Here is a 24,793-nt window from a genome sequence, read left to right as displayed (position 1 = left end):
AAAGTTTTGTTGAAAACTATCCATAAGTGGTAATTTATGAAATTGTAAAAAAACGTTTTACGCGCCTTGGTGCAGAACACAATTTTTACAGTACTCGTCGTTGACTCGTCGCAATTATCCAAGCCGGCAAGCCTCGTTGGATAAATGTACGACTCGTGCTGTAAAAATTTTAGTTGGCTTCTTTAGCGCTGTTGAGATAATTCTATATTCTGAATCTGCATGCAAAACTGAGCCGAAATCCAAATTTTCATGAATTTTGGTGCCCGGGATCCTATTTAAAAATCAGTTTGAAGTTTGTATGGGAGCGATTTGTCGAATCACCCCTCGTCGCATTTTGTACTGGACGGAGCTGTCAAGTAGTTGCCCAGCTGTCAATAGGTGATATCGAAAAATCTCTTTGAAATTGATTTTAGGTACCAAAATAATGTTCTCAAAATCATGGTGGTTCAGAAAATTTTCGTATAAAATCATAAAATCAATACATTTTTCTAAATATAGAAACCCAATTCTGCACCTTGTGTCATAAATTACTATTACCAAACTATGATAATAGTTTGTAACTATACACAAAAATTGATGATTGTAATAAATGATTGAGATACGAATAAAAATTATTTTAAAAAAATATCTTGTACCGACTTTTCGAACCCTCTAAGCAGAATACCCTCTATGAATGAGTGTAATCAGTTTTGTACCTTTTAATTCCGCCCTATGTTGCTTATCCTTTGACAGATACGCGTATTTCGACTACCACTTGTAATCTTCCTCAGTGTCAGTTATCCACTCGGGATAACTGACACTGAGGAAGATTACAAGTGGTAGTCGAAATACGCGTATCTGTCAAAGGATAAGCAACATAGGGCGGAATTAAAAGGTACAAAACTGATTACACTCATTCATAGATTAAAAAAATAGTTTTTTTTGGCAGTTACCGTTATTGTTAAAGATACCTACCATTCCAATTTGTCCGGGTCCCACGTAAAGGGTTAGACGTTCCAGCTTTGGATAGTATTCGCATATCTGCAACAATGTATGATGAAAGTCCGTATCATCCCTGCCTTTTAGATATAGTTTTTCCAAACTCAGAAACAGGGGCAGCCGTTTTTGAAACATCGGGTCGAGGATTAAATCTCTGATAGAATCTGACTTCAGGGGTACTTCTGCAGAACAACAGGTGCACTCCAGCAGAGAAATCCTCTTCAAGGATGAACGAGTGAGAAACCTATTAAACGAATCCGTATCAACGCAATATCCACTCAATTTTAGCTCCGACAAGCGTGTTCCGACTTCCTTTCCAGTAAAAATTTGTTGAGATCCGCGCAAGCTCAATTTCTGCAAGCAAGGCATTTGCTTAAGAGATTCCTCTAGATCGTCAGTAGTTGAACCGTCCAATTCAAGTTCTCGCAAATGGTCCCAGTGGTAATGGGATAAAACGTTGTACGCAGCACGGTGGGATGAATGACGATGTCCGTTGAGTTGTAAGACTTGCAGTTGCTCTTGAAGACAGCCTAAGCTTTGGAACATTTCCTCATTTACCTGATCTGTCTCCAGAACAGTCAATTTACTACATTCGATTGTATAATTTCCATGTCCAATAAGCACTGCACGTTTCAGTTTTTGATGTGTGATTCGTATGATTTCATCAGTACATTGGTCCAAACTTCCTAGCAGCACAAGATGCAAATTTCTCAGTTCCGGCACGACTTCTAAAATCGTCTCCAAGAGACGTTTGGCAGTATGATTTGATGCCCATATTTTGAGCAACTTGAGCGAAGCTCCCTTCATATAATCCTTCAACAACCGCAGCTGGGGATCTTCGTAAATTGAGCGCATTATCATTATATTACGACAACGTGCCAACATCTCCCTAGCGTAAGGCTTCTCAAGATCTTTTGATGACCTCAAATATAGGAATAATCTTTTACAAAACTGGGGGCAGAATATCAGCTCGTGCCATAATTTGCATGTGTGGGATACCTGAAGACGCTCGCGGAATGTAAGATATGCAAAAATTTTCTCCATCATCTAAAAAAAATACAATCAACTATTACCATTAAAATGTTGATGAACGACTTCATGAAACTCGCTAACTTACCTCTGGTGGCAGTTCAGAAATATTCATGATCTGTTCCTTATATTCTCAACGCTAGCTTGCGTAGGCCCTACTTTAATTCTAAACAAATAAAAAAAACTATAATATTCGGCTTGTTTAGAGAACAATCACTGAGCGAAGGCTGTGACGCGCCGGACTATGTCGATGTGACTGACTGACCACCAGCGCAGTAGGCGAAGCAAATATAATGAGACTGCTGTGCTGCGATTAGTTTCTATATGACTAATGCAGCAACAATACAGATGAGTGCTATGCACACACAGCAAATACAATATAGCAGCGTTTCTCAAACTATGGGTCGCGACCCACTGGTGGGTCGCGGACTTATTTTTGGTGGGTCGAGAAGGCTTGGGCAATATTGTAATAAATGTCTTGAAAAACTTATGTCAAATGATATTGCTAGCCATTTTCTAATTTACAAATTCTCCCTTGGAGAATCGGCAGAGTTTTGACGTAGGACTACGTCTCTCTTTTCTATACCGGGTGTCATTCTAAATTTTCAGAAATCAGCCGCGTTACGTTTAAAGTGGAGATTTTGAGCGTTAATAGCTCAGCCATTTCTTGTTGAATTTTCAAAATTTTGGCACCAATCGATTGCAAATCTTTACACCAATTATGTCCAATAAAAATATTTGCTGTTTTTCAATAACAAACTATTGAAAAATTGGGAAAAGTGAACCCATGTTTATTCCAGCCAATCACGATCGAGCACATTTTGGAGCACATTTTGGATGCTCCCGTCGAATATAAAAGCTACTGCTTCTTCGCATCTTCCCTCATTTGCCTTTGTCGTCTCGAGGTGAACGCATCGAACGAGAGCTGCCCACTTTCTTCGTTTGCGTTTTCGCTCATTATTCTTTGACGGCCGTGTTGGCTCGGCGTCGGTGGTTGTCGGCAAGGGTGCTGTTGCACATTCGCCTTCTAACCGTCTAACGCGGCAGACGAAGGAAAGAATACGTTTCATCGATTGCTCGGCGGTGGTGGCAGAGGCAGCAAAATCCACAGAAAGATCAGCGACATACGAATTTGCGAGTTGCGTCGCTGTCCTCGGGGCTCGGTCCTTTCGCCGATTGATTGGCGGTGGCGCATTGATGATAGCATCAGGAACATCCAGGGCAACAAGCGGCGGGCCAATTTTCGACGGCGTTCAGCATTCAGCACGGAGGAATCCAACACGCATTGCGTGGCATGATAAATTCATGTCATTTTTTGTCTAAAATCGTCCAATATTCAATCGGTTCTTTTCAGGACCATAGAAAATTATTCATCAAGAGTTGTGAATCAGATAATTATTTCATTCCATCATGGATCGGTAAAAGTGTGGTGCAACCGAAAAGTGAAAGATTGAATGCTTGGTGGCCCCGCAAGAATGATGATGCCGGCCACTAATGGTTCCATCCGGAATTTATCAACCCTATCCGAACCATTTTTCGTGAAACATCGATAAATTATAACGTTGTTCGAGTTAAAATGATCTTAACCTTACAATATTTTGATTACTTTATTCGTTAAATGGAAATTTTCTCATTTCTCGGTTGATTAACCGTTTCAAGCGTCTGGTGCATGCGGGGCGGGTCATGCAAATGAAATATACTGAAAAGCCAGCCGAATGGGAGGAGCTTCATCTGCTAATCTAGGGCATAAAAGCTGCTCCCTCTGATTTCTTTCGTCATTTTCGTTGGATCAGTCAAGCAGGGTGGATGTCACCTCCACACCTGAGCACTACCCATCGGCGACTCTCGGCTATCGTGCTGATAGCGTCATGAATCTTATCCACGGCAGAAAGCGGCCTACCAATTTCCGGTGGCATCCTGCAGGATTAGCACGGAGAAAACCAACACGCATTGCGTGGCAAGGCGGTTTCATGCCATTTTCTTCCTGAAATCGTTACTTTATCAAACGGTCCTTATCAGGATCACCAAAAAATGATTCTTCAAGAGTTGTAAATCAGATAATTTTACTCCATCAATCGAGAAAAGTGTGGTTCACCCGAAACATGAATGATTGAATTCCGGCCACTAATGGTTCCACCCAGAATTCAGCAACGCATTACCCTATCAGAACTATTTTCCGTAAAACATTGTTTAACTCTAACAATTTTCGAATTAAATTGATCTAAATCATCCAATATTTTGATTACTTTAACGCTTAATGAAATTTTTTTTCCATTTCTGGGTTGATTAATCGTTTGAAGCGTCTGAAGCAGGCGGGGCGGGCCATGCAAAAGAAATATTCTGGAAAGCCAGCCGAATGGGAGGAGCTGCATCTGCTAATCTAGGGGTATAAAAGCTGTTCCCTCTGATTTCTTTCTGGATTCCGCCAGACTGAAAAAATGTCGAATGTCGGGTTAAAGTCGGGTCAATTTTTATCGAATGTTGGGCCACTGTTGGACCAACATCGATCAACTATTGGGTCTATGTTAGGTTTGGTGGCTAAAATCAAAATAGGTGAATGATAGGTTGATGTCGGGTTTGACGTCATCAACTATGGTAAAAGCTTTAAACCTACAACACCACAAATTTATGCTTCCTAGCTGGGGCTCAATTGAATGATGTGCCTTGACTGAGGCTGGAGCTGAAAATCAGTAAAAGCTCGAGATCAGTCTTACCCAACCAATCACAATCAAGCATAGTTCTGTGAGGCGACACGACGAAACTTATATAAGTGGTGCACACACTCATTTCGATCATTTCATCGGCACACACAGCAGCGGACGGACAGCACCGAGCGGCAGCAAGATCCCAAAAAAGATCCGCTTCAACGGATGAGCAAGCGGGTGGCACCGCCCTCTGTCCAATGAAGCCTCGATTCTTTTCGGATCCATCGGCAGTGGAGGCAGCAGCGGAAGCAACATCCAAAGAAAAATCCGCCTCGGCAAACGAAAATTCGATTGGCGTCACTTTTCGTTTGCCGGGGCCCCGATTCTTTCATGGATTGTCGGCGGCAGCAGCAGCGAGATCCCAAAAAAGATCCGCTTCAACGGATGAGCAAGCGGGTGGCACCGCCCTCTGTCCAATGAAGCCTCGATTCTTTTCGGATCCATCGGCAGTGGAGGCAGCAGCGGAAGCAACATCCAAAGAAAAATCCGCCTCGGCAAACGAAAATTCGATTGGCGTCACTTTTCGTTTGCCGGGGCCCCGATTCTTTCATGGATTGTCGGCGGCAGCAGCAGCGAGATCCCAAAAAAGATCCGCTTCAACGGATGAGCAAGCGGGTGGCACCGCCCTCTGTCCAATGAAGCCTCGATTCTTTTCGGATCAATCGGTGGTGGCGGCATGGGTGGCAATGAATTATACCAAAATGGTTCTTTTAAGGGCCCCAAAGCTTCCGAAAGAGTTATTTGGAGCATTATTCAATTATTTCTAAAAATTCAACTAATTCTAATTTTTTATAGTTTAGTTTATCGATAAAGTTTAATTTTTATACTAAATATACACCGCTGTATATTTGGTATTTGAAATTCCAAATTTACTGTCAATGTCATTCCAATCGAGTAGGATACCTGTCAAATGCGCTTTAAGGTTGAAGGATTCGTCATTGACATAATCGTCATCATTGAAAGTTCGAAAGCAGTTTTCTCATTCTAAACTGAAATTTCTGCAGTGAAAATAAGTTCACTTTACTCCAATCTTCAGCCGCAATACAGTGAATACATTTTCACTGCGGAAATTTCAACTTTGTACGAGAAAACTGCTTTCGAATTTTCAATGATGACGATTATTTCAATGACGAATCCTTCAACTTTAAAGGCATTGCTCGGCAGCATCATCGTCATGATACGGGAATCATCATTACCAGCAACAATCGCCAGATTTCGAGTCTTTAGCATATAGTGATTTTACTCTGGCCGTTATTTTTGCTGAATAGATACACGTTTACTTCATCTGTGAGCCCCAAATTCTTTATTATGCGTTAAAAATTAGTCCTACGTCAACATTGCGGTTATGTCTCAGACATTACACACTCCTAGTTTTTATCTAGAAATTCGGTATCTAATTAATTCTATTCAAATTTTTGTATTAAAAGTGTAACTCTGGAGTACATTGAACATTGAAGCGATTGTCTGCGTTCCAAAATCATTTTTTTTGAATCTATGAATTTTCAATCAGAAAGTTTAAGATTAGGGTAAAATTTTATTTTCTTGTGTTCTGGACAAAAGAATGATCGTTGCTTGCGCATTTTCAGTAAGATTGAAGTGCAGCAGCATTTTTAAAAAAATAGAAGCAGCAACAACAGTTAAAAATTGCCAAACTTCGACTAGAAACCTTACCTTGACCGAACCTCAGGAAAGCTAAACTTCGGAGAAATTCTACTGAATGGCGATATTCTGATGTTTTACATAAGTCAGACCAACTGAAAAGTTATTTCAATGAAAATGTTAATAATAAAGTATGTATGAAGGATATGACTAAAAATTTCAAGAGGATTTAAAATTGCCACTATATCTTCAAAAACTTCGTCCAAGTTGTATGTTTTTTTGTTTATTTCTTAAATGTGTAAAAAAATACATAAAACCTGTTGCATGGACTCAAACTGGTTGAACATTATTATAAGAAACTTAGAAACTTCTCTCAACATTCTTCAGACTAAGAGTTTATTGAATATGAATATTTGGGCATCTTAATCTTACTTAGACTTTTTCAAACTTCAAAGGGAGCAGTATAAGTTAAAAAACGATATTTTGTCTTAAGGCGAAACTGGATCCATTTCCTCACTTTTTGGTTTTTGATTTTTAATAAAATAACGAAGCAATATTTTCAAAATCGGTTTTCGTACACATATAGAGTATGGATCAAGGTATCTCCTGAATTTTTCCCTGGTGGAAAAAGTTTTGCGTTTTTGCAGAAACCATTTTTTTGTGAAATTTTGTTCAAAAATGGTTTCTGCAGAAACGAAAAACATTTTCCACTACATAAAAAAATCAGAAGATACCTTGATCCATACTCTACATGTGCACGAAAACCGATTTTGGAAATATTGCTTCGGTATTTGATAAAAAATCAAAAACCAAAAAGTGAGGAAATGCTTCCAGTTTCGCCTTAAGATTGAGTGCTACGTAACGTAAGTTTGTCAAAACCTATGAAAGTGATAAAATGTTTCCAAATTTTAGTATTTTATGAAAATACGTGCTGGTGGGTCGCCAAACTCTATAAAAATCCAAAGTGGGTCGCAATCTGAAAAAGTTTGAGAACCCCTGCAATATAGTGATAACCAAATGGAGGGAACTGGGGTCAAAACGCTCAGCAGCTGTGCATTTCTAAAATGTTTACTTCAAATTAAAATGAAAGCTAACTACATCTAACTTCATCTAAGCTAACTAACTGTGGAAATCGCGGATGGCTCCTAGCAATCACCCAGCATGCCGAGCACGACTGGTTGCCTGGCTCGTCTCAGTAGAACTGCCTGACGTACACGATGGACTGTCACCAATACATAATAGCAGTGATATAGTAGGCTGGCTCAAACCATAGGCTGGCCTATACCACACATCTTCCCCCTTCTCTAGAAAAATAGGAAAAATAAAAAATGTGAAGCAATGACATTGGTATTTATTCTACACTATATTATAATGTTGAACACACACTTTATGAACCAGACGATACAAGCAACTCTCAGTGAACTTTTTTTTCGATAATAAATGTTTCCCCGGCTGCAGTGGTGATCGAATCCCCACTTCGGGTCACCTCCACAGGTTCGACCATACACGGAGAAACTCAAGTACCTACCTTGTCTGCTCTCTCATCCACTCTCTTTGTTGTTGTCAGAGAGCGAAATGCAAACCAACCCAACTTTGACAGTTCGGTGCGGGAAGCCAAAATTAAGTAAACAGCTCAAATTTGAGTATTTTGAACTAGCAGGTGGGTGAAAAAACTTAGCCGGTAGGTACTTTGTCACACGGGATCAAATGAAAAAACTAGGGGTGGGTAATGTCTGAGACATAACCGCAATGTTGACGTAGGACAAAGGCTGGAATGAAGTTCTGATTTTTATATATTAAAATGGGCCCTTTCATTTGAAGTCTTACATCAGCTGATTTTTCGGGTCATTGTTGTCCGACCTTCGTAAATAAATGCCTAACGGATTTATCACATAAAAGGCCTATACAATGTATACTGGCAAAATTCAAATCGGCGGAGTGATGTGTTGATTAAAGTTGTTATGTGATCCATTTCACTGAACGCATTCATAAGATGTTAATTAGTTAAACCTTCCGTAACTCGCGTGGTTGGCCATCACTTGGGGGTTGAGCATTATTTCATTTTGAAGATAAATGTTCAACCGTTGTTTGAAAGAATTTTCGTCGCAAGGATAAAATGATTATAATATTGAAAGGCGTTAAGCCATAGCTTCCCAAACATCATAATGCGATCGTGGATTAGAATAATGACTAGTTTTACTATTGCTGGCAACGATGTTCTGTCTTTTGCTTTTTGGTTGCACTACATCTCGATCGATGTTGGAAATTATCTAATTAACTCTTGAGGATTCATTTTCGATGGTCCTGAAAAGAACCGGTTTGAATAATGGACGATTATGATGCATTCACCATGCCACGTATTGCGTGTTGGTTTTCTCTGCGGAGAATGCTGGACGCCGTCGAAAATTGGCCCACCACCGCTCCGCTGCCATGGATGCGATTCCTGGTGCTATCATTAGCACGATAGCCGAGAGTAGTCGCTGAGTTGGTGTGCTGCTGTCTTGCTGGAGGTGACATCCACCTCCAACCTTCTTGACTGAACCAACGAAAATGACGAAAGAAAACAGAGAACACTGCTTTTATACTCCTAGATTAGCAGATGATGCTCCTCCCATTTGGCTAGCTTTGCAGTTTATTCCGTTTGCATGACCCGTCCCGCATGCTCTAGACGCTTGAAACGATTAATCAACCAAGAAATGAGAAAATTTTCGGCTGAAGTTACCAAAATATTGGATGGTTGCACCACACTTTTCTTGTTCGATGGAATGAAATAATCTAATTCACAACTCTTGAGGAATAATTTTTGGTGGTCCTGTAAAGGACCGTTTGATTAATTGACGATTTTAGGAAGGAAGTGGCATGAATTCACCATGCCACGCAAGGCGTGTTGGTTTTCTCAGTGCTGAATGATGGACGCCACCTGAAACTGCCCCGACGCTTGCTGCCGTGGATGAGATTAATGACCGGCTTCACTCTTGCTGGCAACGAAGTACACCTTTCTCGATTGAGGGTGGAAATTTCTCCAATTAACTCTTGAGGAATCACTTTCGATGGTCCTGAAAAGGACCGTTTGAATAATGGACGAATTTGATGGATTCATCATGCCACGCAATGCGTGTTGGATTCCTCCGCGCTCAATACTAGGCGTCGTCGAAAGCTGGCCCGCCGCTTGCTGCCGTGGATGAGATTCCTGGTGCTATCAGCCGAGAGTCATCGCAGGCGATATGCGGCTGCTTGCTGGAGATGACATCCTACCTCCTTGGCCGATCCAACGAAAATGAAGACAGAAATAGATAGATAGATACCATTTATTTCTGTCAAATTTTTACATTCTGTGTTACAGTTTTGGTTAAGAGATACAACTTACGTTTTTCTTCTTTGAGTCATTTTAATTGGATGCTATGTAGTTTTGTTAAACAAGTGCTTAACTAATTGTTTTGTTGGCTAAAGCCAGTGTTGTTTTGAAAACTTACATACTACTATTTACAAAATTTACAACTTAAATCTACTATATACACTTTATACACACTTATACTACTATTTACAAAAAATATAAGTTCCTGATTAACTCATAATTTGATATTTGTGTTTTTTCTCTAAACTTTTCATTGTGTTTGTTAATGCGATCACAAATTTTGTCAATTTTTGCTTGTTCATGAAGATCATCAATTCTGGTAAATCTAGATGCATTTAGAATTAACCTTAAAAATTTATTTTGGACTATTTGAATTTTCCTTTTGTGTGTCATTGCACAGGTTTCCCAGACAGGTATAGCATATTCAATTACTGGGGCTACAATTTGCTTATATACTGCTAGTTTATTCTCAATACAAAGTTTTGATTTTCGGTTTATTAGGGGGTATAAACATTTTAGAAGTAATAAGCATTTGTTCTTGGTTTTCTCTGTGTGAGACCTGAATAACATTTTTTCATCTAAAGTTACACCGAGTAAAATTACTTCCTTAGACCAATCGATCATGTTATTTTCGATTATAATTTTGCAATTGTTTGCAGGTTTGAGTCGTTCTGATTGCTTATAAAGAAACATTATCGCTTGAGTTTTGGTAGAGTTGATCTTAATCTTCCATTTTGACATGTACTCTACCAGGACGTTTAGGCATCGCTGGAGTTTATTTGTTAATTCTCGAGGAGATCTACCCTTTACCGCAATAGATGTGTCATCCGCAAACAGCGAAAGTACACATCCATCCGGTAGCTGTGGTAGGTCCGAGGTGAAGATGCTATACAGGATTGGTCCCAGCAAGCTGCCTTGTGGGACTCCCGCCGGGATGGCGTAACTATCAGACACTGAACCTTCCAGCGACACCCTGAACGTCCTGTTTTGAAGGTAGTTACGGATTATCTTTGTTAGATACAGAGGAACATTGAAAATGTTTAGCTTATAGATAAGGCCTTCGTGCCAAACATTGTCGAAGGCCTTCTCTACGTCGAGGAGGGCCATCGCTGTTGACTTGGAGACGGCCTTGTTGTTGTTGATGCAGTTCACCATCCGCTTGAGCTGATGCACTGTAGAGTGGCCCCGCCTGAAGCCGAACTGTTCAGGAGGCAGTACGTCGTTCGAGTTGATGTTCTCGAGGAGCCTATCCAGTATTATTCGCTCGAATAGCTTGCTAATCGAGGCGAGGAGACTGATGGGGCGGTAGCTGCTTGGGGAGGATGGGTCCTTGCCTGGCTTGAGGATAGGTATGACCTTTGCGATCTTCCAGCAGCTAGGAAAGTAGCTTAGTTCCAGACATCGGTTGAATATGGAGGCTAGGATGGTTTGAACCTTGGTCGACAAGTTTTTGAGAACGAGATTGAAGACTCCGTCGAAACCGGGGGCCTTCATGTTCTTCAGACTCTTTAGCGCATTCGAGATTTCCTCAGTCGAGACTTTCTTCTCCTCGGGAACATCCGAGGGTGAGCAGTCGGTGTTTTGATTACTTTGGGCAACCTCCTGTTCAAGGGGACTTGACATGGTGCTACCCAGATTGTGAGAGCGAACAAAGTGACTTCCGATGGCAGAAAGTTTCTCGGCGGAGGTGACCAAAATTTTATCATCGAGTTTCAATGGGGGGACAGGTTTAGGTTTGTTCTTCAAAACTTTGCAGACTTTCCAAAAAGGTTTGGATCTTTTATCGAGGCCTTGAAGAACTCTTCCAAAATTTTCATTTCGAAGAGACTCCAATCGATCTTTGATTAGTCTGTTGAGCATGTACATCTGGTGCTTCTTAATAAGGTCCCCGCTGCGCTGAAACTGGCGTCGGCAACTGTTTCGTGCTTGGATGAGGTATTTGGTGTGCGGGTCGATTTGTAGGTACTCACCCTTAGTTTGTAGGCGTCGAACGCATGCCTCATCCGCCGTGTCGATCGCTCTCTGGAGGTCCACCAACGCTGTGTCGATATCTTCGGTGCTGTTGAGCGGTGGATTTTCTTCCACCAAGTCGTCCACCACACGTCGAAACGCCACCCAGTTGACGCTGCGGTAGTCTTTGCGAAAGCGCGTCGGAGTCTGGGAAGCGCTTGAATTGATCAGACAGACCACGGGGTTGTGATCCGAGCTCAGGTCGTTTACAGTTGTTGGCTTGGAGATACAGCAGTTTGCAAGGAACAGGTCCAATGTACTTGGTACACCGGCTGGAGAGATGAACGTGGGCTCGTCGGGGAACTCAACCGTGTAGTGGCCCAGTTGAGCATCGTCGAATAGTAGGCATCCGTTGCGATTTCGTTTGGAATTTTTCCAAGCTTCATGCCGGGCGTTTAGGTCTCCACCGACGACGGTTTTCGTGTTGCACCTTGTCAGCTTGGCTAGGTCGTTTTTGAAGCTAGAGGAAGACCCATCATGGTCCTTGCACTGCCGCGGACAGTAGGCAGCGATGAATCGGATGTTGCCAGTAGGGCTTTCGATTTCCACTCCAAGCGCTTCGATGGTGGAGGTAGCGAGGTGGGGGAGTACGAAGAACCGAATACCGTGTTTGATGATGATGCAGACACCGCCACCGTTTGAACGAGGGCGGTCGAGGCGGATGGTGGAATATCCTTGTAGGCTAAAGTTGTCCTTGGGCTTGAGGTGAGTTTCGGTAATTAGTCCGATGTCGATGTGTTGCTCGTGTAGAAAGGGGGAGAGTTCGATCTTTTTTGCTCTGATAGAGCAAGCATTCCAGTTCATCACCTTCAGTGGCTTAGAACCCATACTGGATGACGAACGTACCGAGCACCTGGATCTGCTCGAATTTTGATTTGCAGCCACGAAGAGCATTGGTCATTTCGACGAAAATCGCCATCAGTTCCGCGCTGTTGTGAAGCGTGCTTGAGGGCGCTTCCGAGTGCCACGCTGTCGGGGGAGGTTTTGAACTGGACGTACGCTGGAAGCCCGGCGGAATGCCGGTTGGCATCTTTGGAGGTTCGATTTGGTTTGGGTTCAGGGGTGGGAAGTTTGATTCGTAATTCGCAGACGAGAAATGCGGACGTCGATCGGCTCGACGCCCTGGTTGATTGCCGACGGTAGCTTGTCGTCGAATCTTGAGGAATTCAGCTCGTTTCCCACACGTTTTGTCGGACGCCGGATGCTTTCCGCCGCAGTTGGCACAGCGAGGATCAGATTCTTCTTCTGCGGGGCATTTTTCGGTAGAGTGAGCGGCACCACAACGGTTGCACCGGCTGGCCCGATGGCAGTGTCGGGTGCCGTGCCCAAAGTGGAGACAGTTCATGCACATAGTGACGTCATGCCTGGAACGGTGCGCATCCCAAGTCACCTGGATGTTGGAGATGGTGCGGATGTCTCTGAGTTGCTTCAGCGTGACGGAACCGCGCTGGAAGTAGATGAGGTACATGGTGTCCCTGTACCTCGAGTCCTCCTGTCGCTTTATCTCGCGGACCTCGAGTGCCTGCAGCTGATGCTCCACGAGAAGCTGCTTTTTCAGCGACTCGCTGGTCACACCGGGTAGACCACGAACAATAGCCTTGAAAGGTTTTTCACCCGGTTTGTCGTGGGTGAAATACTCCAGTTTGCACTGCTTGAGAAGGTTCTCCACTAGCAGGAACTCATCCTCAGTTTTGCACAGGATTTTAGTGCCGATGCCGCTTATCTTGAAGATTGGCTTGACGCCCAACTTTTCCACTAGCGGTTGTAGCTTGTGGAAGTTGAAGTTGACCACCACCAGCGGAGGCAACTTGGCTTTTTTCGGCAGGCTTGCCGACGGTTTCACTTTCGCTTGCTTGCGTGGCTGCTGTGCGGTGTCCGAATCACCGAAATCTTCCTCGAGATCGGAGAATCTGTTCTCCGATGTCACGCTTTCCGACGCCAAACTGGGATCGCCGGCGTTCTTCTTCCTCCGTTTCGTCCCCTTCACTTCTTTCCATGAACCGGTAGCGCCACCGGCCACGAACTCAAGCTCCATACTTTTTCACTTCTTCTCTTCTCTTTCTTCGCACTTCGCGTTCACTTTTCGTCGCGCTCGAGAAAAAATCCACACGTCTGCTCGGGGCAAACACTCAGACTCGAATCGATGGATATGAAGACAGAAAACAGAGGGCACAGCTTTTATACCCCTAGATTAGCATATGAAGCTCCTCCCATTCGGCTGGCTTTCCAGTTAGTTTCGTTTGCATGACCCGCCCCTCATGCTCCAGACGCATCAAACGATTAATCAACCGAGAAATGAGAACATTTCCATTGAACGGATAATGTAACCAAAATATTAGATGATTTAGATCATTTTAATTTGAAAAATGTTAGAATTGAAAAACTTTTCACGCAAAATGGTCCGGATATGATAATGCGTTGCCAAAGTCCACTGCCGGTCAAACTCATAACTCTTTTGGAAAGATTTTATTTGGTCCTGAAAAGGACCGTTTATATTATGGACGATTTTGATGAATTCACCACGCCACGCAATGCGTTGGTTTTCTCCATGCTGAATGCTGGAAGCCGTCGTAAACTGACCCGCCGCTTGCTGCCTTGGATGAGCTTTCCAGCCGAGCCGAGCCGTCGCTGGGTTGGTGTGTGTTGCTGTCGTACTGGAGGCGACACCAACCTCCTTGACTGATCCAACGAAAATGACGAAAGAAAACCGAGGACAAAGCTTTTATACCCCTAGATTAGCAGATGAAGCTCCTCCCATTTGGCTGCCTTTCCAGTTTATTTTGTTTGCATGCCCCGCCCGCATGCACCCAGACGCTTCAAATCATTAATCATCCCAGAAATGAAATATACGAATGGTATTATTTGGAAAATGCGTTGTGGAATTCCAGGTGGAATCATTAGTGGCCGGCTTTATCATTGTTGCTGAGCCATCAATCATTCAATATTTCACTTTTTTGTTGCACCACGCTTTTCCCGATCGAAGATATTAGGCCTGGAATCTGGAGAAAATTACATGAATTCACCATTCCACGCAATGCGTGTTGGGTTTCTGCGCGGTGAATGCTGGGCCACCGAAAACTGACCCACTGTTTGCTGCTATGGATAAAATTAATGGTCGGCTTCACTTTTGCTGAGAAGCGGAACTGTCTTTCACTTTCCATAACTCTGTAGGAAAGATTTTCTGTGGTCCTGAAAAGGACCGTTTGTATTATGGACGATTTTGATGTGATCCTGCCATGTTAGTTTACGCCGCGTTGAATTCTGAACACTAACCGGCAGCTTGCTGCCGTGGATGAAATTCCTGGCCGAGCAGAGTCGTCGCTGTGTTCGTGTGTGTTGCTGCCGGGCTGGAGGTGACACCAACCACCTTGACTGATCCAACGAAAATGACGAAAGAAAACAGAGGGTACAGCTTTTATACCCCTAGATTAGCAGATGAAGCTCCTCCCATTTGGCTGGCTTCCAGTTTATTTCGTTTGTATGCCCCGCCCCACATGCACCAGACGCTTGAAACGATTTATCGACCGAGAAATGAGAAAAGTTTCATGTAACGAATAAAGTAACCAAAATATTAGAAGATTCAGCATTCAGATCATTTTATCTCGAAAATGCTATAATTTAAGAATGTTCCACTAAAAATGGTCCGGATAGGATAAAGCGTTGCTATATTCCGGATGGAACCAATGGTGGCCGGCATCATCATTGTTGCGGGGCCATCAAGCATTCAATCTTTCACTTTTCGGTCAGACCACACTTTTCCTGTTCGATGGAATGAAACAATTATCTGATTCACAACTCTTGAGGAATAATTTTCGATGGTCCTGAAAAGAACCGTTTAAATATTGAACGATTTTGAGCAGAAAATGACATGAATTCATCATGCCACGCAATGCGTGTTGGTTTATTCCTTGTTGAATGCTGAACGCCGTCGAAAATTGGCCCGCCACTTGCTGCCGTGGATGCGAATCCTGATGCTATCAGCAATGCGCCGCTGTCACTCAATCCAAATCGAGGCCCCGAGGAAAGAAAAGCGACGCAACTCGCAAATTCGTCCGTCACGGCGGGTCTTTCTGTGGATTTTGCTGCTGCCTCTGCCACCACCATCGATCAATCCAATTTTCGAAACACTTCCCTGGTCTGCCGCGTTAGACGGTTGGAAGGTGAATGTGCAACACACCCTTGCCGACAATCATCGATACCGAGCCGACACGGCCGCCAAAGAAGAATGAGCGAAAACGAAGAAAGTGGGCAGCTCTCGTTCGATGCGTTCACCTCGAGACGACAAAGGCAAATGAGGGAAGATGCGAAGAAGCAGTAGCTTTTATATTCGACGGGAGCATCCAAAATGTGCTCGATCGTGATTGGCTGGAATAAACATGGGTTCACTTTTCCCAATTTTTCAATAGTTTGTTATTGAAAATCAGCAAATGTTTATATTGGACATAATTGGTGTAAAGATTTGCAATCGATTGGAGCCAAAATTTTGAAAATTCAACGAGAAATGGCTGAGTTATAAACGCTCAAAATCTCCACTTCAAACGTAACGCGGCCGATTTCTGAAAATTTAGAATGACACCCGGTATAGAAAAGAGAGACGTAGTCCTACGTCAAAAAAAACCTACTTCAACATCGCTTCTACGAACTCAAATGTGGGTTCCCGCACGCAACCCCGAAGTTGGGTGAAACAAACTCATATTTGGGTACTTTGTTTTCTCCGTGTACACCTAAAATTAGAAAAAGTAACCCAACAATATCGATGGTACGATCGTGTGACCAACTGATATGCCACGACCAGGGGCGTACAATTTCGTTTCAATGATACACTTTCATGCAACATTTGAATGAGTCACTTGAAGTGTTTCATACATTTTTCTAATGACTCCGTCGTTAAAAAAAACTTTTCCACTCATCGTAGCACTCGGTAGTCTCCCACCCGGTCGCATTGCTTGTGCTTCACCCGTCAGAGCATTAGTGTCTCACTGGTGCGCGCTAGTCTCTCAATGGTTATGGGCGCCGGATAATTGGATTTAAGTGGTCGAATTTGTTATCCTCTTTCATAAAACATAATTATCATTCTATTGGCGTGCACCACTATTTAAAAATTGTGGTTTAAATAGTGTTTTTAGAATGTTGAAGTACTTCAATGACTCATAAATGAAACGAAAATCCAAGTGTATCATCCCATGTTTCATACACACTTGTTTCTGTAGCAGCAACGAACGAGTGTGTTGCTGGGTGAGAGATGAAGCATCACAGCAGTCCGTTCGCATGGGAAACGATTTGCTACAGTCGTCGTACGTCATGTTTTCCTTTCGAAATTGCACGACCCTGGCCACGACCTCACATAAACATCACCAGTACAAGAAGTTTCAATTTTTTTTTATGGCCAAAACAAAACATTCACAACACAAAACGCCATCAGAGTTCTAGCGTATATCCGTTCACGACAAACGCCGCTGACTGCACATCAGAACAAATCAATTGATATATTGTTTTAATAAGACTAGTTCTATATCCTTCATCATTCAATATATTCATTATTTCCTCATATGCAAGTTTTTGTAATTCCATTCAAAATGAAAACATAGTAATGGTCAACATTTAAAGGATAATCAAAACTGGAAATGCTTTATAGATCATTGAATATCCGTCAACTTTCACCTCCCTTAACACAACTACATATTCATTCAAAGTTTTCCTTATAAATAACATTCAAATATATATTTCCTTATCTTTATTTATTCCTTTATGAAAAGTCATTTTTTTAAATGAAAAACTCGTGAAATAATATTTTCCTTAGACCTAGACGTATGCAAGTTTCCAATGCGTGGTCATCCCGAGCAACACGCGAATTCGTCTTTTCGTTAGACTGAATTCATTATCGCATGGTCATCCCGAACAACATGCAAGTTTCCAATGCGTGGTCATCCCGAGCAACACGCGAATTTATCTTTACCTTAGACTGAATTCATTATCGCATGGTCATCCCGAACAACATGCAAGTTTCCAATGCGTGGTCATCCCGAGCAACACGCGAATTCGTCTTTTCGTTAGACTGAATTCATTATCGCATGGTCATCCCGAACAACATGCAAGTATTCAATGCGTGGTCATCCCGAGCAACACGCGAATTTGTCTTTTCCTTAGACTGAATTCATTATCGCATGGTCATCCCGAACAACATGCTAGTTTCCAATGCGTGGTCATCCCGAGCAACACGCGAATTCACCTTTTCATTAGACTGAATTCATTATCGCATGGTCATCCCGAACAACATGCAAGTATTCAATGCGTGGTCATCCCGAGCAACACGCGAATTTGTCTTTTCCTTAGACTGAATTCATTATCGCATGGTCATCCCGAACAACATGCTAGTTTCCAATGCGTGGTCATCCCGAGCAACACGCGAATTTACCTTTTTCATTAGACTGAATTCATTATCGCATGGTCCTCCCGAACAACATGCATATATTCAATGCGTGGTCATCCCGAGCAACACGTGAATTCATCTTTTCCTCTGACAGAATTCATAGAAAGCTTGGCCGTTATGCATAACATGAAAGAAAAATAAACTATACCTGCTCTTAATCCTGTGCTTTGTCCTGTGCGCTATCCTAAAGCGCAAAAAATATAACCCATTTTTCGAAACATGAAAAAAAAAGTACCATCATACTTATTATCACCTAAGGTTAGTAGGATATAGGGATATCCTAGGAGGGTCAGTTCATAATCTCAGCAGATCAGCTCTTCAAATTTCGATTTATTTGCTAAAATTTCAGTTGATTGCTAGGCTTAATTGCAGTTATGAATACGTTAGGTTTTATTTTTAGTTTTAACCATAAACATCTGTAAAATTGATTGTCGAGAATTTTGTTCTGATTAGCAAATCACATATGTACGGTGAGCTAACTGACGACTGATCACAATGTTCTATGTAACGTAGTGAAGAAAAACGTCACGAAATTTTCATATACTTGCGCAAACGTCTGGTATATTAGTGCTTCGATGGCACGACAATCTGACATAAGCCATTTTGACATCAGTCTTTAATATTTGAATGATTTTATGGTCGTCGCAACACTAAATCGAAGTAGTCGCTTGAAGCACATGCGAATTACAGCTGCGAAGAAAATTTGAATCTATTTTGGTTGCGCATCATTAAGTTAATTAAGAGCTACAAAATGCACCAATTCAAGTTGAGTTGCGACATTTCGAAGTAGGTAAAAAAACAATTTTCGCACCGCCGGTCACTTCGGATTTCAAGCAAAAGCAAAATAAGTTGTTTCATGCCTCAACCTGCGAAAGCCATCAAAACATTCCAAGCAACGAAGCCTAAACGTGCGAATCTGCTCTGTAACAGCATGGGTTTACCTTAAACAACATTAAATAAGTACAATACATAGTTAAATTACTTAACAGATAAACACCAAACGGTAAAAAATAACTTTCCTATAGCATACATGACACATCATGTTTGGATACTTGAGTCGAAATAAATTGTATTAATTCCATAAATAACGTCAAAACGGTTATCATGACATTCACTGCTGTCAAAATATTTCCATTGAACCGAGAGAGTTCCAACAATTATTGCCCAATACAATACAAAATCTCTCTTTAGTAAGCCAATTCTTTCAACGATAACTTCCGATTTCTGTGAAGTTTTTCGAAAATTCATCAGGACACCCCCTGGCAATACTTTTCAATCAGCTGACAGCATAAGCTTACAGCATATACAGCAATGAGAGGGTGTTTAATAGGGGTATGGAAGAAGATACTTCGTGTCACCCGTACATGGTATAAATCATATAACCACAACTATACAAGCAAAAGGAGCTCCCATAAAAACCCATGTTAAACAGTGACGTCACTTTTTGTGTTTACATTTTTCTCCATATTAATGCATAGCTATCTCTTCTTCCGCACCTTCTATAAGGTCTCATTGCATATACAGTAAAGAAGAAAAATTTCAAACTGGATCAAAACAAACGACACTAACTGCAAGAGAGAGAGCACCCCGCACGCGTTGCAACGGTGCGTTAGGGCATATATTCTAGTCACTGGTCCGAAATACGAGCTGGCAGAAAGGCTCCATGGAGAAGAAAGAAGAAAAAGCAGCGGTGCTTTTGCCAAACGGATGTTTTAACTTGCTTACCATCTCGCTCCTCCCCCGCACGGAGATTTGCACAACGATTTCAAGAAAGATGCTTCCGAATCGTCGTGTTTCGATTAGTGATTTACCGCAAAATACCTTGTTGGAAAGGAAGATTACTGCTCTTTTTCGCAGGTCAACACACGCGAGCGAACACATACACATCACAGCCGTAGTCTAGCATCACTTTCCATTCGGATCCGCTTGCAATTGTTTTTTTTTTTCACTGCGCATTTTATTTTGAAATACCTACACTCCCGGGAATTGAAGCGACATACTGGGTGATTTGCTTTGCAGGAAAAAAATCAAACAATCAAAACCTGGCAGGTTCGCCAATGTGGAAATCGCGGATGGCTCCTAGCAATCACCCAGCATGCCGAGCACGACTGGTTGCCTGGCTCGTCTCAGTAGAACTGCCTGACGTACACGATGGACTGTCACCAATACATAATAGCAGTGATATAGTAGGCTGGCCCAAACCATAGGCTGGCCTATACCACACACTAACCTTAATCAAGTCAACACCGAAAATGTCTGGTGTAGTTGGAAGATAATCGTGTAGTACGATTATCAACATCTACCTACATAAATAATTCAAAGCCCACTTGAAGCGATTTCACACTGGTAAGGCATTAATCTTTTAGCTATTTCATTCTATGCCGTATGGAAAATACTAAACGGGTAAAAATCCGGAACCCGAAACTGGCAAATTGCGTCATGATTGGGCGATAAATGTATTTTTGGATACACTAGAGTGGGTCATCGTTTATATGGAAAAATGAAAAATTCAATGGTATCCCATCAGATCAAAGCTTTTTTGATCCCATTCTGGACCGAAATAGGTGTGCAAAATTAGGGTACGATCGGTTGTGTCTACGTTTTGCGCATCGCGTTTGAAGTTTGTATGGGATTCTACATGGGAAAACACACTTTTTAGCATTTCTCTTATGACAAGCTCGAATTTTTCTAAAACCATGTAACCGATAATGTGAGAACATAGCCTGAGGTGTCCTGAAAAACTTTGTAGAAGACCGCGAAGTGATCTGATGCTTATGAAAAAAGTTATGCAGTGCGAGAAATAAGTGTAAAGACAGAGCCGTTTTCCATACAAAATAATCATGTTTAGGGATCAAAATCTCTATTTCTAGCGATTCGATTGTTATGGAAGTTTGGCTGCAACCATAAAATAACTAGAATTTTGGCTTGAAATATAAATCATCATCCATGAAAACGTTTATATCGACTTTTCGGATTCAAATAAATATAAAGACACATTTTTATATGGAAATAAGAAACAAAAAATTCTCAGAGGAACTTCTGCAGGAGTTCTGTTAGACTTACCTTACCGATCAGGTTAAGGCCGGGGTGGCCGCTGCTGTACATAGTAGCCGCCTCCATTCCACTCAGTCCATGGCTGTTTGTCTCCAGTTCCGCACTCTGCGTAGGGTCCGCAAATCGTCCTCCACTTGGTTGAACCACCTAGGTCGCTGCGCTCCACGTTTTCTTATATCGGTCGGATGTCTCGAGAACCATTTTAGTCGGGTTGCTATCTGACATCCTGATGACGAGATCCGCCCACCATAGCCTCCCGATTATCGCGGTATGGACGATGGTTGGTTCTCTCAGCAGCTGATGCAGCTCGTGGTTCATTCGCCTTCTCCAAGTCCCGTCTTCCATCTGCACTCCGCCGTAGATGGCACGCAACACCTTCCGTTCGAAAACTCCAAGGGCGCGTTGGTCCTCTGCACGTAGAGTCAATGTTTCGTGCCCAGACAGGACGACCGGTCTAATCAGCGTTTTGTAGATAGTTAACTTCGTGTTACGGCGAACTTTATTCGATCGTAGAGTTCTGCGGAGTCCAAAGTAAGCACGATTTCCTGCCACAATGCGCCTCTGAATTTCTCTGGTGGTGTCGTTGTCGTCGGTCACCAGTGAGCCCAAGTACACGAATTCTTTAACCGCCTCGATTTCATCACCGTCGATATAAATTCGGGGCATCGGGCGCGGTGATTCCTCCCTGGAGCTCTTTGCCATCATGTACACTCAGTAGCAAAAAAAAAAGCCGAGCTGAATTTTTCTCCCAAAACCCGTCATGTTCAATCTGCTGCAACTTTGGCAATTATCAATATTTTTAGCTGAAAATTTTACCATTTCATCATCAATGGGTCATTCCATATGAAGTGACCGAGAAAATGTGAAAACTTGCAATTGACCATCACGGATTTGAACCTAATTTGGTTGAAACATTTGTTTGGATGGAAAAAGAAAAAATCCAAATTTTGGTGCCGATCGGATCACCCCTCGGCCCGTGGCAGCACCCCTCGTTTTGGCCGATATGAAAATTATCCTCTTTCTTTTATTTTTATCATTGAAACGATTGCATATACACATTTTCGACCTTCGGCTTTTTTAAATCGTTCAGGGAATCCAGAAAAAATATTATTTTTTTGATACAGTGTTGCCATATATCATAGTTTTCAATTTTAAAACTAAAAGTCGATTTTTCTCAAAATACGTATATTTTGATTTCAAAATTTTTGATTCCATCGTGTTTATCAGACGTTTTTCGATCGAAAAAGCTGAACTCCGCAAGGTAATTTGCGTCGTTCCTGAGATATAGCGGTTTTAAGAAAAAATATTCATTCATAAATTTATGAATTTATGAATTATGAAAAATATCATATAAAATCAGGTGCAGTTTATAAATTTCACAAAAAAACATTGTACGATGCAATATAAAGACGTTTTGTGTTCATTTGAACAATATCAAGTATAAGAAGGATTAAGAAAATGTGACAGTTTTGCCAGTTCATCATTTATGAGTCTATCGGGTTCGATTCCCGGTCGGTCCAGGATCTTTTCGTAAAGGAAATTTCCTTGACTTCCTTGGGCATATAGTATCTTCGTGCCTGCCACACGATATACACATGCAAAATTGGCAGAGGAAGCTCTCAGTTAATAACTGTGGAAGTGCTCATAGAACACTAAGCGGAGAAGCAGGCTTTGTCCCAGTGAGGACGTTACGCCAAGAAGAGAGAGAGAGAGTCTATCGTAATCGACTAGCATAACCTGTTGAACTAAACAAAAAAAATATATTGAGATCATCAATTTTAAACAAATTTCATATATTTTAACATTATCTGAACGGAAGTGCTGCCAAATATGTAATATTTACTGTAGAAATCTTAATTTTACTAGAACTTTAGAATTAAATCTAATTAACAAGCCAAAAGTATATTTTTATTTAGGTTTAGTACATTTGGCAACATCGACGTAAAATATATTCAAGAAAACATTTGATGAGTGTATTTATAAGCAACAGTGCTGAAAATGTCATTTCGATATGACCCACAGCTAATTTCAGAAGCTGAACCTGAAAATATGGAATATGATAAAATATGAAGTATGATATCCTTTGGAATTAAATAATATTAGATACTACGCATGACATGGATATTCGTTGCCGTTCGTCGCAGTTTTGATCGCAAGCGAATGAATGAATGGTGAAGAATGCTGGTGAGTGATCAAAGTGGCTGCTGTCGTCGCTGACAGGCAAACACACAAACTAAAGCGACAATCGTTCGCTGCGATTAACCATGGAGTAGCAATAATGAATTGTGTTGCCATCTATGCTTATACTCATGCAGTGTTGCCAAATGTGCTCGATATGTATAAAAACACAGAAATCATTTGTTTTTATTTGGTGTTATCTATTTACGAAAGCTTTCGTGTAAATTAGATGTTTACAATAAAAATGGCATGTGTGGCAACACTTCCATCTACAACATCGTTGAAATGAATAAAATGACAATTGAAATGAATTTCACAATATTTTAACAATTTATCCTCATCTTTTTCAATAACCCATTTTTTTATTGCTAACTAACAATAACTGTCAATTATCGGGGGAATTTTGTCAGATAGAACCATAATGCGCAGTTTCGAGTTCTAAAGGAATCGCTCAAGAAACTTCTTGAGTGATTCCTGGCAGAAACTTTCTTCGGTGACTGCCATTTGAACTGTCATTTCTTCGCTACTGCGTACTGCGATTGAAGAAAAACCGGTTTCTTGAGCGATTCAGGCAAGGAATTTCCCATGCATCAATATAGGCTGAGAAATTCCTTCTGAACTGCAAACAGTGCTTGAACAAGAAAACACAGACAAACAGACGTAACATTAACGAAGTTTCCATCGACCACGGTTTTAACGATTTTTTTAAACCTTTATAGTTGTAGCTTTCACAACCAGAATTGCGCGCATCGTTTTTCTAAGCGTTTGACGTTTCACACGAGTGCCTTCTGTTGACGATATTGCACAATGCAGTGTATCGTGAAACATTTCCACCAGGTGATGGTAGTGTGAACTAGGTGATGGATTTTCACGAAAATTATTCTAGGTGTTACGTCTGTTTGTCTAAGAAAAGGCCAACAACAAGGTCGTTAGAGAAGATGTGTATTGTTTTTATCTTGCTCACACATCTTGCAACACACATGGTGCGATTTTTCAGAATAACCTGTACATTGTCAAACACTTGAAGGTTAGATTTCATGGTATATAAAAAAAAGGTAAACTGGCAACACTGTCACAATTTTTTAATTCCTTTTATACTCGATTTTGTTCAAATAAGCACAAAACGTCTTTATGTGGCATCGAGCAATGTTTTTTTACGAAATTTATGAATTGCACCTGATTTTATATGATATTTTATAGGAAAAAAATAATATCTTTTCTTAAAAACGCTATATCTCAGGAACGACGCAAATTACCTTGGGGAGTTAAGCTTTTTCGATCGAAAAACGTCTGATAAACACGATGCAATCAAATTTTTTAAAATCAAAATATACTTATTTTGAGAAAAATCGATTTTAAGTTTTAAAATTGAAAAATATGATATCTGGCAACACTGTGTCAAAAAAATAATATTTTTTCTGGATTCCCTGAACAATTTCCTTTAAAAAAGCCGAA

General features: G+C 41.4%; 1 protein-coding gene across 5 annotated transcripts in view; it reads right to left on the bottom strand.

The window, feature by feature from the left end:
• Positions 1-24,793, bottom strand: part of LOC109422264 (uncharacterized) — a 60,458-nt gene that overhangs the window by 9,179 nt on the left and 26,486 nt on the right. The window contains exons 1-2 of one of the 5 annotated variants that reach the window (XM_062860112.1): positions 2,096-2,360; positions 1,978-2,025 (exon numbers count right to left, since the gene is read on the bottom strand). The exons of 2 other annotated variants lie outside the window; for them this stretch is intronic. In XM_062860112.1, the coding sequence (XP_062716096.1) occupies positions 1,978-2,025; positions 2,096-2,122 (75 nt within the window). In that variant the 5' untranslated portion in view covers positions 2,123-2,360. Of the gene's footprint in view, positions 1-954; positions 2,045-2,095; positions 2,361-24,793 lie in introns of those variants that run through there. 2 more of the 5 variants (XM_062860110.1, XM_029860747.2) reach the window with 2 other exon arrangements.

This window comes from Aedes albopictus, chromosome 3, assembly GCF_035046485.1.
Source record: "Aedes albopictus strain Foshan chromosome 3, AalbF5, whole genome shotgun sequence".
NCBI lineage: Eukaryota > Metazoa > Arthropoda > Insecta > Diptera > Culicidae > Aedes > Aedes albopictus.
Note: the sequence above shows the minus strand (reverse complement) of the source record. Positions and strands in the feature narration are given on the sequence as shown.